Here is a 14,517-nt window from a genome sequence, read left to right as displayed (position 1 = left end):
AACAAAAACAAGACCTTTTAACTATGGAGGATCCCCAACCATCATCATCTTCTGCTCCTGAAATCCAACCATCAAACTGTCATGGCTCAATAATCCAGGATCACCTGAAACAGATGTTTCTCCTGACGTGTTGTCATAAGGTCAACAGTAGCCTAATGCAATATCACAATGCCTACATCATTCACCTCACTTCATCTCATCATGTCGGCATTTTATCATCCCACGCCATCACAAGAAGAATCACTACAGCACAGTAAGATATTTAGAGATAGACCACATTCATATAACATTTATTATAGTATATTCCTATAATTGTTCTATTTTTTTTTAATCCTCACCTGAGGATATTTTTCCATTTATCTTCAGATAGAGGAGGAGAGGGGGAGAAAGAGAGAGAGAGAGAGATATTGGTTGCCTCCCACATGACCCCAACCAGGGCTGGGGACCGAACCGCAACCAAGGTACGTGCCCTTGACTGAAATCGAACCCATGACTCTGGTCCAAGGACTGATACTCTAACAGCTGAGACAAACAGGCCAGGGCTAATTGTTCTATTTTATTATTTGTTATTGTTGTTAATGTCTTACTATGCCTAATTTATAAATAAACTTATCAAAGGTATATATGTACAGGAAAAACATTAGTAAATATATATGTAGTTCAGTATTATCCATGGTTTTGGGTATCCACTGGGGATCTTGGAACATCTACCTTGCAGACAAGGAGGAGCTACTGTACTAAAACTCATATACCCCTCTAACTACAGATATGATCTGGTGGTCTTTGGCAGAAGGGGATTGAAAAAATTATGATTTAATTTTTTGGTATTAGAAATGAATGAGAAAACTAGCCTGGTAACAAAAATAAAACTATAAAAATAATTTGCCTGAGGGAAAATACCTTAATTTGTATGCACATTATAATATTGATTCAGAGCCCTGGCCAGTTTGGCTCAGCGGTTAGAGCATCGGCCTGTGGTCCAGAGAGACCCAGGTTCGGTTCCCGCCGGGGGCATGTGACTTGATTGCAGTTTGTCCCTGGCCCTGGCTGGGTTGTGTGGGTGGCAGCCACTCGATGTGTCTCTTTCACATCGATGTTTCTCTCTCTCTCTCTCTCTCTTCCTCTCTCTCCCTCCTACTCTGTCTGAACAAAAAATGGAACAATGTTCTCAGGTGAGGATAAAAAATAATAATAATATTGATTCAGAATATATAAAGATGAAATAGATAAAATTACACATTGACTAAAAATCCATAATTACAATGGGATTTTAATATATACACTTGGGAAATAAAATACACAATAGTATTTCTTCGCAAAGGAGTGTTTGTTAAACAGTTAATAAAATGTTTCAAAGAAAAACGACAGAAGCATTCATTAGAGAAAAAGAGCACAAACTATCATGTACAATAAAAAATTACAACGTATATTGAGGGATCAGCTCAGCTGTAAGTAACAGGAAACACCCAGAATCTGCCTGGTATGAGGAAGGTGCAGATTCTCACGCGGAAGGACAGGGCTTTGGAGCAGTCACTGCACAGGCAGCAGAGGAACCGACCCCCACGTGGTTCCTTTGGCGGCACCACTGCAGCCGTCATAGTGGAATCAGAAACACAGTCACTAGCAGTATTGACAGAACAAGGTGTTTATTATACAAATTAGACCGTATGCAAATGCAATCTAGAGAAGAGAGGAGTCAGTGCTTCAGAGAACACTGCCAATGATGAGAGTCTACATTTATTGCCTGGTAGACACATGAGGGCTTGTAGGAGAATCCAAACTGCACTGGATCTTTAGAGTTGAACATTGGAGACAATTGTAGAAGCCAAAAGCTGAAATCAAATGGAAGTCAACCAGCCACTGGTGGTTTTGAGGATATATTTTTTCAAAGTACAGTTTATATTCAATATTATTTTGTATTAGTTTCAGGTGTACAGCATATAGACAGTTAAATGCTTTATAAAGTGTTCTCCCTAATAGTTCCAGTACCCACCTGGCACCATACATAGTTATTACAATATTATTGACCATATTTCCTATGCTGTACTTTACATCCTCATAACTATTATCTAAGTACCAAACTGTTCTTCTCAATCCGTTCACCCTTTTTACCCAGTCCCCCAACTCCCCTACCCTCTGGCTACCCTCAGTCTATTCTCTGTTTCTAGAGTCTGTTTCAATTGTGTTTATTTGTTTATTTTGTTCTTTAGATTCCACATCCAGTGGAACCTCGGTTCTCAAACATTATTCGTTCCAGAAGGCTGTTCGAGAAGTGATTTTTCTGAAAATTGAATCATTTTTTTCCAATAAAAATAATGTAAATTGAATTAATCTGTTCCAGATCCCCAAATGATTGTTTTAACCTTTCTTATATACAATGTATGTCTAATGTGTTGTTTAATCTATAAGTAAATACTTATCAAACCACCCCCTACTAGCCTTAAGGGAATCACTGTTAGCACTCATTCCAGTGGTGTCTTTCAGGTCGGCATGTAGCATCTTTGACTGAATGGAACCTGCAACTCTTTGGTCCTTGGGCTGAAACTTTAACCGATGAGCCAAACAGGCTGGGAAACATTAGCACTCTTGATGGCCTCTTCGTGTTTTAAAATTGTACTGATCATCAATTTTGCTTCAACAAAAGCATTCTCTCCTTTGTTGCCTGAGAGATGCTTTTTGTCATGCTGAGTTATCAGCATGAAAGGGTTGTCAGGTCGAAAACTGAAGTTTGGTTCCACAACAGAAACATTTTTTTCATGAACAACTTGGCCAAGAACCAAATTGTTTAAGATGGCAGACATTTGAGGACCGAGGTTTGGATGTATAAGTAAAATCATATGGTATTTGTCTTTTTCTGACTAATTTATTTCACTTAGCATAATACCCTGTAGGTCCATCCATTTTAAACAGCAAATGGTATGATTTCATTATTTTTTATGGCCGAGGAGGATATTCTTGTTTGGCAGAGCAAAGAATGAAGAAAATGGTCTGTTCTTTTTTTAATTAATTTATTTTTGTTACAGATGTTTCTCCTTTTTTTCCCCATTGACACCCTCCTCCTCATCCCCCCCGACCTGTCCCCAGCTTTGTTGTCTGTGTCTAAAAGCAAGTGTTTGCATAGGCCCTATGCCCTACCGGTCTTATCTATACAGTTGGCTCCCAAACCTGCCTAATCCTGTTTCACATCTGTGTTCAAGTTGCATGTAAGATAGGCTTTGGTGAATTCTAACATGGCATCATAAAGGCAACAGATTCTAGAATTGTAATTCACAACATTACTCATGCTGATATAACATTCAAGAAGGCTCATCTTGAAAGAGCTCATAGCTGCGTGACCGCTCCCCACTCTGCGCCCCCGGGTCTGCGCACCTGGCTGGCCTTCCCCACCCCAGCCCGGGAGCTACGCCCTTGCCAGCGCACTGGGGCTAGAGAACCCGAGCCGGGCTGCAGGTGGCCACCATTACAAGCAAGTCATGTGAGGGAGAGGGCATCTGAAGGGGGCACTGCTTACAGCTGCCGGCTCTTATTCCTCAGCTCCAGATAAGGAACTGAACCTTAAGCTTCATAGCCAACAAGAAGCGGAGCTAGGGTTTAAGCCCAGATGGCTCTAACTCCAAAGCCTGCCATCTTTTCTGCCAGACCATCAGTCTGCCTGGAGTGAAGTCCTAGCATGGGGGCCTGACTTGGAACACGAGGTCTGGAACATCAGTAGAGGACCTTTAATACCAAACAGAACATGCAGGTGCCATCTTGCAGGCAGTTTGGGGAAGTCAGACCAAACAGCAAGAAGGTATTGTGGCAGGATGGATTTGGGAAAGAACATCTCGTTTGACGCTCCAACAGACCCCTGATCCTCATCAAGAAAAGAACCACATTCCAGAAGTCATTGAAACTTGGAATCTGCAAAATGGAGAGCAACTCAGGAAAAGAAACACCGAAACCCAAGAAAAGCAAACTTCACAATGGCAATTTGGAGAGGAAAAAAAAAAAAAACCAAGCGGCAGAGAACAGGAAAAGGAAAGCAAAGAAGTGGAAAAAGACAACAACATACAGAATTGAAGGGGGAACCTCAGTCACAGTTGGAAAAGGAAATGATGAAGAAAACACTGGCAGCTACAGAGAATGAAAATGAGTTAACGTGGAGTGTGACCAAAGCTCTCCCTTTGGTTGCCTCCCCACAAAGCGTTGTACCTGAGAAAAAATGTTCTGCAATAGGTCAAGAAAACATTATACATCAGGAAAATTCTTCTGAGTACCACTACAGTACAAAACAACCCTTCTGAAACAGGCCAAGCTATGGCTGAACCTGAAGACCTCTCTCCTAAAATGCACCAAGAAACATTTACAGCCAAAGCCCTTCCTTCTAAAACATATGAAGACAGAGCTGGCATGGAAGGATGCTCTCTTGAAGCATACCCCAAACCAGGTGTGCCTAAAAGCTATGCTCTTAAAACATACCAAAAAAGAGCTGAACCCAAGGAAGATAGTACTGAACCAGGTCAAGGAACAGCTGGGACTGAAAGCTTCCTTCCTTCAACACAACAAGAAATAGCTGTGCCTAAAGACGTTTCTACAAAAACATACTACAAAACAGTTGAACCTGAACACTTTTCTCATAAAGCATATGAAGAAATTACTGTGCCTAAAGCCCTCTCTCATAAGACAGTCCAAGAAACACCTGCTCATGAAGAATGTCCATCTGAAATATACATATACCAAAAAACACCTGGGCCTGAAGACTGTGCACCTGACATACACCAAGAAACATCTGGGCCTGAAGACGGTGCACTTGACATATACTAAGAAAAACAAGGGCCTGAAGACCTCTCTACTAAGACATATGAAAATAAGGATGTGCCTAAAGAATGCTTTCTAAAACCAAACCAAGAAGGTGGGCCCCAAGGCCAGGATCCTAAAGCACACCAGGAAGATGCTAAGAATGTTTATACTTTTCCTCAAGAAATGAAAGAAACACTCAAAGCACAAGAACCAGAGATCCCAGCAATTCCAAATGTTCCTCAAGAGATTCACCCAGAAAATGTTTATAGTTATGTTTTGTTTTAACAATGCTCAATCATCACAGTTGTGCAAAATACACATCTCATTATGTTATTTTTCTCAAAATATGTTAGACATCTCTACAATATTAATATTTTAATAGTGTGTTTTTTCCATGTATAGACCATATCTTGAGAGAACTAATGTGTTTTTTCAGGCTCTACCACACAGAAAATACCCTGCAGTGTGTGTGTGCATGTGTGTATGTGTATGTATATGTATATGTATACTGGGGTGAGGACAGTAGTGGAAAGAGATAAAAATGGGAAAGGAGAAGGCTGAATAATTAATTTCCCACTAAGAACAAACATTTCTTTAATTCTTAAGAACAGAAAAATTAAGTCAACATTTAAAATTTGGGTGAGTATATAGTTTTCTTATAAACTTTGTTCAACTAATAATGTAACAATAGCATCAAAATTTTATCCAGGCTTCAGTTGGCTTTTTAAGTTAATTTTAACAATTCTTATCATTCTGGGAAGCCACAGATATTTTGGAGTGCTGCAAGTAGTTTACTTGTGTATTTTAGAGTTTTGATTTTCTATTTTTACTTTTTATATATTAAGTTTGTGCAAAAATGTACATTAAATCATTATTAAATGTTTGTTTTTTTTTTTAAAAAAAGAAGGCTCATCTCCAACTCTAGATTTGTTATCACAGGCCTCTCTTGTCTTAATGCAAACCCCATAGCCCAAATCCCAACCAGAAGGAATGATAAAGAATAATAAACAACAAATACAAATAATTCATGAGACTATATGATGAAGTTTTCACACTTACAAATTTATTTATTGGCAAGGAAAACAAAATAAGGCTTATCAGGCAAATGAAAAGGTAGTTTTCTATTAAGAAAGGGAGGTGGACTATGAAAGGTAAAACATATCCAGTACTTGTCACAGGAGGCCAGTAGAAAAAAACCAAATACCACAATGCCATTTTTTCAATGATCCTTTTCTTACAGATCGGTTACTTGCAAAAGTAAGTAGAACCCCATACTACAGAGAATTAAAGAATGTCAGTAATAATAAGACCATATATGTATAACTTTCATAACATTTCTCTCATGTTTTGAAATATCTAGAGTATCCTACATAAGTTAATTTTCAATAGGCTACCCATACTAGTTACATTAATATGATTTATTTCCAATGCAGTTTTCACACCACTTTGAAAATATTTGTTAAAATTAAAAATTATGCGTTACTTAGTTATACAATTTCTACCCAGTAGTCATTCTCACATGTTTTTGTAGGGATTTGAGAAAAGTGAATGTTTTCCTATATTGTTTACATTTAGTAGAATTTTTTCCACTGCAAGCTTTTTATTTATTTATTTTTTTGGTGTGGCTTCCCAAGGAAATGAGACAGCTAAAGGCTTTTCCACATTCTTTACATACAGAGTGCACCCTCCCCCCCAGTGTATCACACTTTTAACTTAATTCTCACTCCTTTTCAGGTTGAACTGATTTAAAATAATGGGTGAAGTCAGTCTAAGCTTTGAACAAAAAAAATTTATCTACTAGACTTTTTTATGGGGATACATAAAAGATAATTTTACAGTACAAAAATGGCAACAGAGGTTGAATTGAGGGCAGCTATTGAAAGAGAATGTGCACAAATACCAAATGAAATGATTCTTGATGTTTGCTATTCCATTGCTTCGCATTATCAGCTGTGCCTGAACCAGAATAATCATCGGTTTGAAAACAGGTACTGACAAAAACAATTATTCACTTCTGTAGATTCTTTTAAATTAAAAAAAAAAGAACTGTATGTTAATAAACAGACTTTGTAATAATTCAACTTATCTATACATTTTTTGGGACACCCTGTATATAGGGTATCTCTCCTGTGTGCATCCTTACATGTCCACAAAAGGCTCTCACATATTCCTTATATTCACAGACTTTTTCTTAGGTGTGAGTTCTTTCATGATTTCGTAAAGAACTGGGACGACTGAAGGCTTTATTACAATTTTTACATTGATAGGGTCTCTCTCCAGTGTGAGTTCTTTCATGTGTTCGTAATGAACTAGGACAATCAAAGGCTTTCCCACATTCCTTACATTTACAAGGTCCATTTCCAGTGTGCTTTATCATATGTCTTTGAACACTGGAAAGAGAAATGAAGGCTTTCCCACATTCCTTACATTCATAGGGTTTCTCTCCACTATGAGCTCTTTCATGCTTTTGAATGGAACTGAGGTAAGTGAAGGCTTTCCCACATTGCTTACATTCATACGGTTTCTCCCCAGTATGACTTCTTTCATGTTTTTGAAGGGAACAGGGAAAACTGAAGGCTTTACCACATTCCTTACATTCATGAGGTTTTTTTCTAGTATGAGTTCTTTCATGATTTTGAAGGGATCTGGGAGTACTGAAGGATTTACCACATTCCTTACATTCATATGGCTTTTCTCCACTATGTGTGCTTTCATGATATTGAAAATAATTTGGACAGTCAAAGACCTTCCCACATTCCTTACATTTATAAGGCCCATCTCCAGTGTGCTTCATCATGTGTCTTCGAAAGTTGGTAAGAGAACTCAAGGCTTTCCCACATTCCTTACATTCATAGGGCTTCTCTCCAGTATGATTTCTTTCATGTTTTCGAAAGTAACTCGGACAACTGAAGGACTTCCCACATTCCTTACATTCATAGAGTTTCTCTCCAGTGTGACTTCGTTCATGTTTTCGAAAATAACTTGGACAACTGAAGGCTTTACCACATTTTTTACATTCATAGGGCTTTTCTCCACTGTGTCTCCTTTCATGACTTTGAAAGGATCTGGAACAACTGAAGGCTTTCCCACACTGCTTACATTCATAAGGCTTCTCTCCAGTATGAATTCTTTTATGTTTTCGAAAGTAACTTGGGCAACTGAAGGCTTTGCCACATTTTTTACATTCATAAGGCTTTTCTCCACTGTGTCTCCTTTCATGACTTTGAAAGGATGTAAAGCAGCTGAAGGCTTTACCACACTGCTTACATTCGTACGGTTTTTCTCCAGTATGAGTTCTTTCATGTTTCCGAAAGTAACTGGGACAACTGAAAGCTTTACCACATTGCTTACATTCATACGGTTTGTCTCCTGTGTGAGATATTTCATGAGTTCGACAGTAACTGAGACAACTGAAAGCTTTACCACAGTGCTTACAAATATAGGGTTTCACTCCAGTGTGAATCTTTTCATGCCTTCGAAAGGACTGGCGATACTTGAAAGCTTTCCCACATTCATTACATTTATATGGCTTTTCTTCATATTCCTGATACTCATATGGTTTGGGTGTAGTATGAGATCTCATATGCCTACTAAAGAATGAATGATTCATGAAGACTCCACACACACTGCATTCACATAGTTTTAGTCCAGTAGAAGTTTTCTTTTTCTGATTATGATTTGGAATCTGGCTGAAGTTTTCTCCATAATGACTACCTTGTGTACTTTTACCCAGTCTCTTTGCTATATGACTGCTGTAAAAAGTGAAAAACATATTATTAATGTCTTATTTATTAATAATTTTCTATTAGCAGTTATTAAATGCCATTTTTTACCATAATCAAGGAAACTGTAAGTTTTTAGTGCTTTATGACTGAAAGTACTGTTTTGCAAGAGGGCTCAGTCATAGCTATTATCAAAAGAGTGTATTCATAAATGAGGTTTCAATTAGTACTATTTCCAAATGTACTAATTTGGAACACTAAACATCTAAGTCATGTGAGAAAAATCTTATGGTGAGAATATTGCAAGAATAAATAAAATTTAAAACTTGGCTGATTTGTTTTTTGTGCTGTTTCAAATATTTCATGAAATACTAAGATTCATGGGACACTGCTTTCTCACATGAGTGTGACTCACCTTAAATTTGTCCCATGATTTTCATAGTGATCTTTGATGTCATAATCTTTGCATATTTTTCCTAAAATGCAGACCAGAAAAATTACAAACTATAAAACCTTACAGAAAACAACTGAAAACAAAAACAAAACAAAACAAAACAAAAAAAAGAATGAAAAAGAATTTATAGAAAAGTAATAAATCCATGATGAGCTGTGACCATGTGTGGTTTATTTAGCAATGTATTCCCTTTCCACATTCCACTCCTTGGAAATCCATTGTTGAGCAAGCAACACTGGTTTTCTTTTTCTTTTATCCTCACCCGGGGACACTCTTCCACTTTTTGTTCAGATAGAGTGGGAGGGAGAGAGAGGAAGAGAGAGAAACATCGACGTGAAAGGGACACATCGAGTGGCTGCCACCCATACGACCAACCAGGGCCGGGGGGGGGGACAAACTGCAACCGAGGTACGTGCCCCTAGAGGGAACTGAACCCGGGTCTCTCCAGACCGCAGGCCGATGCTCTAACCGCTGAGCCAAACTGGCCAGGGCAACACTGGTTTTCTAATCGACTAAGCAAGTAAGTAAGAATGTTGTCATCCCTACCTACTGAGGCCAAGTTCCTGAAGGTTTCCCTCATCACATCTCTGTAGAGTTTCTTCTGTGACGAATCCAGTAAAGCCCACTCCTCCAGGGTGAACTTCACACTCACATCCTCAAAGGCCACTGAGTCCTAAAACATCCCAAATATATACACAGGAGAATGAATAGCACTAGGAATCGATAATCAATTCATAACAAGTGCACATATGACTGTGGTTTTCCAACATTTATTTCATGGCTTTGTTGTCTGAACTATTACTTATTGGCCACACTCACTTCTTCATAAATTTAACATCATGGACACATGGAATTTATTACTATGCTTTTCTTGTGATCACATCAGTATTCATTGCTGTCTCATGTTAGGAGACAGAGCATCTGGGAAAATGAAAGAAATACTATACAAAGGAAACAAATACTCCCATTTTAAGCACATTAATACTCTGTGAGAAAAACTCTTTCATATCCTTCTTTAATACCCACCATATAATGCATCACTCCATGAAGCACAGCATCACATCTGCATTAGGTTTCAATGAATAAGAACACAGTGAATAACTGGAAACTTTTCTTCTATTGTAATTACCAAATATGAGGGGGGAGGAGGCCTGTGGAATCCAAACTGTAACATGACCCAGTTGGCCATACTGTCCTAAAGTACTCCAGGCCATTAGAAGTATTCAGATCCAGTTGGCTGAATGAAAATATTCTTGTGGAGCAGAATGAATTATAATTGGTTTGTAAAATAAAACATTTATCACATAATCATTTTTACCTCCTTTTCTCTGTCTCATTTCATGGGGCTAGGAAATTATTTGGAAGACACAGCTCAGACATGAGGAAGAAGGCATGACAACTTAGACATTCCCCAAATCCCTACACTAATGAGCCTCAGGGTTGCTTCCCATCAATTTTTAGGAGATACAGGCACACACACTGAGATGATAAAATCACGAAGAAGGTCATCTTCCTAGGACTTGATGACCTTGAGAAACAGGTTAAGACAATTAATTTACAAGGGAGTTTGCTGAAGTCCACAATGGTTTGATTAATTTGCATGATTATAAAATACATAGAGTTCAACATTGCTTTCCTCCAAAAACATAAAATCCTCTTTCTCTAATTTCAGCAGCAAGTGATACCCAACCAGCCACTTAAGAGCCTGTCCTCCTATCTTTTCTCATTTTCAAGTTCCCATGTGGGCACAGCAGCATGACCACCCATTTAGAGTATACACCATGACCAAGTGGTACAAAAATCTAAACAGACCAATTACTAGCAATGAAATCAAATCAGTACTAAAAAAAAAAAAAAAAAAAAAAAAAAAAAAAAGTCCAACAAATAAAACTCTAGGACCAATCAGACAGCTTCATTGGTGAATTCTACCAAACATTCAATAAAAATACCTACCTTTCTTATTACTATTTAAAAAATTGAGGAGAAAGGAATGTTTCCAAACTCATTTTACAAAGCCAGTGTTACCCTGATACCAAAATCAGACAAGGACATTACAAAAAAATAAAATGACAGGCCAATATTCTTGATGACCAGAGATGCCAAAATTCTCAACAAAATATTAGCAAACTGAATTCAGCAATACATTAAAAGGATTATATGCCATGACCAAGCAGGATTCATCCCAGGGATGCAAGGAAGGTTCAACATCCATAAGTCAATCAATGTGACACATCACATCAAACAAAATAAAGGAAAACACTATATGGTCATCTCAACAGAAAAAGCATTTAACAAAGTTCGAAATTGTTTTATGATAAAAATTCTCAGCAAAGTGGTTATAGAAGAAAAAGGTCTCAATATAGTAAAGGCTATATATGATAAACCCACAGCTAATAATAGCACACGCAATGGTGAAAAGCTGAAAGCTTTTGTACTAAGATCAGGAACAAAACAAGGATGCCCAATATAACCACTTTTATTCAACATAGTATTATTGGAAGTCCTAGCCACACAAATCAGACAAGAAAAAGAAATCCAAATGAAAAGGAAGAAGAAAAACTCTCATTATCTGCAGATGGCATATTACTATATATATAGAAAACCAAAAAGACTCCACCAAAAAAACAAAAACAACAACGATTGAGCTAATAAATGAACTCAGTTAAGTTACAGAATACAGAATCAATATATAGAAATCAGATTTTTTATATATACCAATAACAAATGATCAGAAAGAGAAATTAAGAAAACAATCCCATTTATAATTGCATCAAAAAGCATAAAATGCCAAGTAATAAATTTAACCAAAGAACTGAAAGATGTGTATTCTGAAAACTGCAAGTCGTTAAAGAAAGATATTGAAGAAGATACACAGAAATGAAAGGATATACTTTGCTCATGGACTGGAAGAATTAATATTGTTGAAATGTCCTTACTACCTAAAGTTGTATACAGATTTAATGCAATCCCTATTAAAATGCCAGTGACATTCTTCTCAGAATTGAAACTAATTTTAAAATTTGTATGGAACCACAAAAGATCCCAATAGCCAACAAAATCTTGAAACAACAGAGTATGGTCCCTGATATCAAACCATACTACAAAGCTATAATAATCAGGAGCAGTATGGTACTGGCATAAAAACAGATACACAAAGCAATGAAATAGAATAGAGGGCCCCAAAATAAATCCTTCATGTATATAGTCAATTAATCTACAACAAAAGAGGCAAGGATATACAATAGGGTAAAGACAGTCTCTTCAATAAGTATTGTTGGCAAAAGTGGACAGATACAGGCAAGAAAGAGAGAGAGAGAGAGAGAGACAGAGAGAGACAGAGAGAGACAGAGAGAGAGACAGAGAGAGAGAGAGAGAGAGAAACTGAACTGCTTTCTTACACCTATATAGAATTAAACTCAAAATAGATTAAAGACTTAAATGTAAGACTTGAAACCATAAAATTTCTGGAAGAAAACATAGGCAGTAAACTTGACATCGCTCTTAGCAATATCTTTTTGGATATGTCTCCTTGGTCAAGGGCAAAACAAAATAAACAAATAAATAGAACTACATCAAACTAAAAAGTTTTTGCACAGTGAAGGGAACCATCAAAAAAAACAAAAAGACAACCTGCTGAAGGGGAGAAGATATTCACAAATAATATATCGAAGGAATTAATATCCAAAATATATAAGGAACTCGTAAAACCTAAACCCCTCCCCTTAATCCAGTTAAAACATGGGAAGAAGACCTGAACAGACATTTCTCCAAGGAGGACATACAAATGGCTTACAAACATATGAAAAGATGCTTAACATCACTAATCATCAGATAAATGCAAATCAAAAACACAATGAGATATCACCTCACACCTAATCAGAATGGCTATTATCAATAATAAATCAACAAGCAACAAGTGTTGGTGAGGAAGTGTAGAGAAGGAAATCCTTGAGCACTGTTGATGGGATTGCAAACTGGCGCAGCCACTATGAAAAACAGTAGGAGGTTCCTCAAAAAATTAAAAATAGAACTACCTTTTGACCCAGCAATTCCACTTCTGAGTATTAACTGAAGAAATCCAAAACACTATTTTGAAAAGATATATGCACCCCTATGTTTACTGAAGCATTACCAGTAATAGACTAGGTATGGCAGCAACCTAGATGTCCATCAACATATGAATGAATAAAGACATGTAGTTGCACCCCCCCCCCCACAGAAATATTATTCAGCAATTAAAATAAATAAAATCTTGCCATTTGCAACAACATGCGTGGACCTAGAGGGTATTAGGCTAAGTAAAATAAGTCAGACAGTAAAAGACAAATGCCATATGATTTCACTTACATGTGGAATCTAAACAAAACAAAACAAAAAAGAGAAACAGACCCATAGATATAAAGAACAAGCTGATGGTTGCCAAAGGGGAAGGGGTGGGGGATTGGAATTTTTCAAAGCCAAGATGGCTCAGTTAATAAGGCCCTTATCACTCTCTCTACATTGTTATTGCAAAAGGCTAATAAATGGGCCCCCTCTTATTATCTCACCCCATACAAAAGCATCTATCTTTCTTTCAAGGGATGATTTTTCTAAAATCGAAATATGATTGTTACTTCCCTGGTCAAAGCCCTTCAGTGACTACTCAGTGTCTCAGGGCAGAGTACTGCCTGGTCAATGTACTAGTCAAGACCTTTGAGGCTCTAGCCCCTGCCTAAAAAGAATTATACACACACACATATGTGTGTATATACGTATATGTATGTATATATATATATAATATTGTATATGTATATAATATACATATGGAAGGAGCAGGGGGGGGGAGACTATACATTGAAAGAACTAGATGTTTTCCAGCGACATCAGAAAGAAAACAAAATGTCCCCTCTCAGCACTCTTAGTCAACTTGTATTCTGAAATTCTTAGCTAATGCAGTTAAACAAGAAAAAGAAATAAAAGGTATACAGATTGAAAAGCAAGAAATAAAACTGTCTTTGTGGCATATGACAATATCGTCTAAGGAGAAAGTCTCAAAAAATCCCAAATAAACTGATAAGAGAACAAAGAAAGGATGAAGGATAAAAGGTTAATATACAAAAGGTACTTATTGTTGTCTGTAGATCTCCACAAATATATTGAACTGATTTTTGACAAAAGACTAAAGGCAACTCAGTGGTAAAACAGTCTTTACAACAAATGGTGTTAAGAAAAACTGGACATCCATAAGAAAAAGAGAAAGAAAAAATTCATAGATTTTACATCTTTCACAAAAATGAACTCAAAATGGATCATAGATTTAGTATAAAATGCAAAACTACAAAACTTCTAGAAGATAACATAGAAGAAAATTTAGGAGATCGTGGTTTAGTGATTAATTTTTAGATTCAACATCAAAAGCAAGATCCAAAATAGAAAAAAAAATGTTTGACTACAATAAACCAAAAACAACTGCTCAGTAAAACACAGAATTAAGATAATGAAAACAAGCCATCGACTGTCAGAAAATCTTTGGAAATCACTTAATTCCTTTAAGCACTAACAATTACAAAATGTAAACCATAC

General features: G+C 36.9%; 2 protein-coding genes across 2 annotated transcripts; one reads left to right on the top strand and one right to left on the bottom strand.

Moving 5' to 3' along the window:
• Window positions 1–3,803: 3,803 nt before the first annotated feature.
• Window positions 3,804–5,064, top strand: LOC118616133 (hemogen-like). Its single transcript, XM_036241529.1, is given in 4 exon segments — window positions 3,804–3,820; window positions 3,822–3,993; window positions 3,996–4,258; window positions 4,260–5,064. Coding segments are annotated over 4 exon segments (1,257 nt in total).
• Window positions 5,065–6,778: 1,714 nt separating this feature from the next.
• LOC118616131 (zinc finger protein 14-like) lies at window positions 6,779–10,014 on the bottom strand. Its single transcript, XM_036241528.1, has 4 exons — window positions 9,982–10,014; window positions 9,502–9,628; window positions 8,917–8,977; window positions 6,779–8,531 (listed from the first exon to the last, which is right to left on the bottom strand). The coding sequence occupies exons 1-4, from the start codon at window positions 9,991–9,993 to the stop codon at window positions 6,971–6,973; spliced, it is 1,761 nt and encodes a 586-aa protein (XP_036097421.1). The 5' UTR covers window positions 9,994–10,014; the 3' UTR covers window positions 6,779–6,970.
• Window positions 10,015–14,517: the final 4,503 nt, after the last annotated feature.

This window comes from Molossus molossus, unplaced genomic scaffold, assembly GCF_014108415.1.
Source record: "Molossus molossus isolate mMolMol1 unplaced genomic scaffold, mMolMol1.p scaffold_m16_p_4, whole genome shotgun sequence".
Lineage (NCBI taxonomy): Eukaryota > Metazoa > Chordata > Mammalia > Chiroptera > Molossidae > Molossus > Molossus molossus.
The sequence above is the reverse complement of the archived record's forward strand: the minus strand, read 5'-3'. Positions and strand labels throughout refer to the sequence as shown.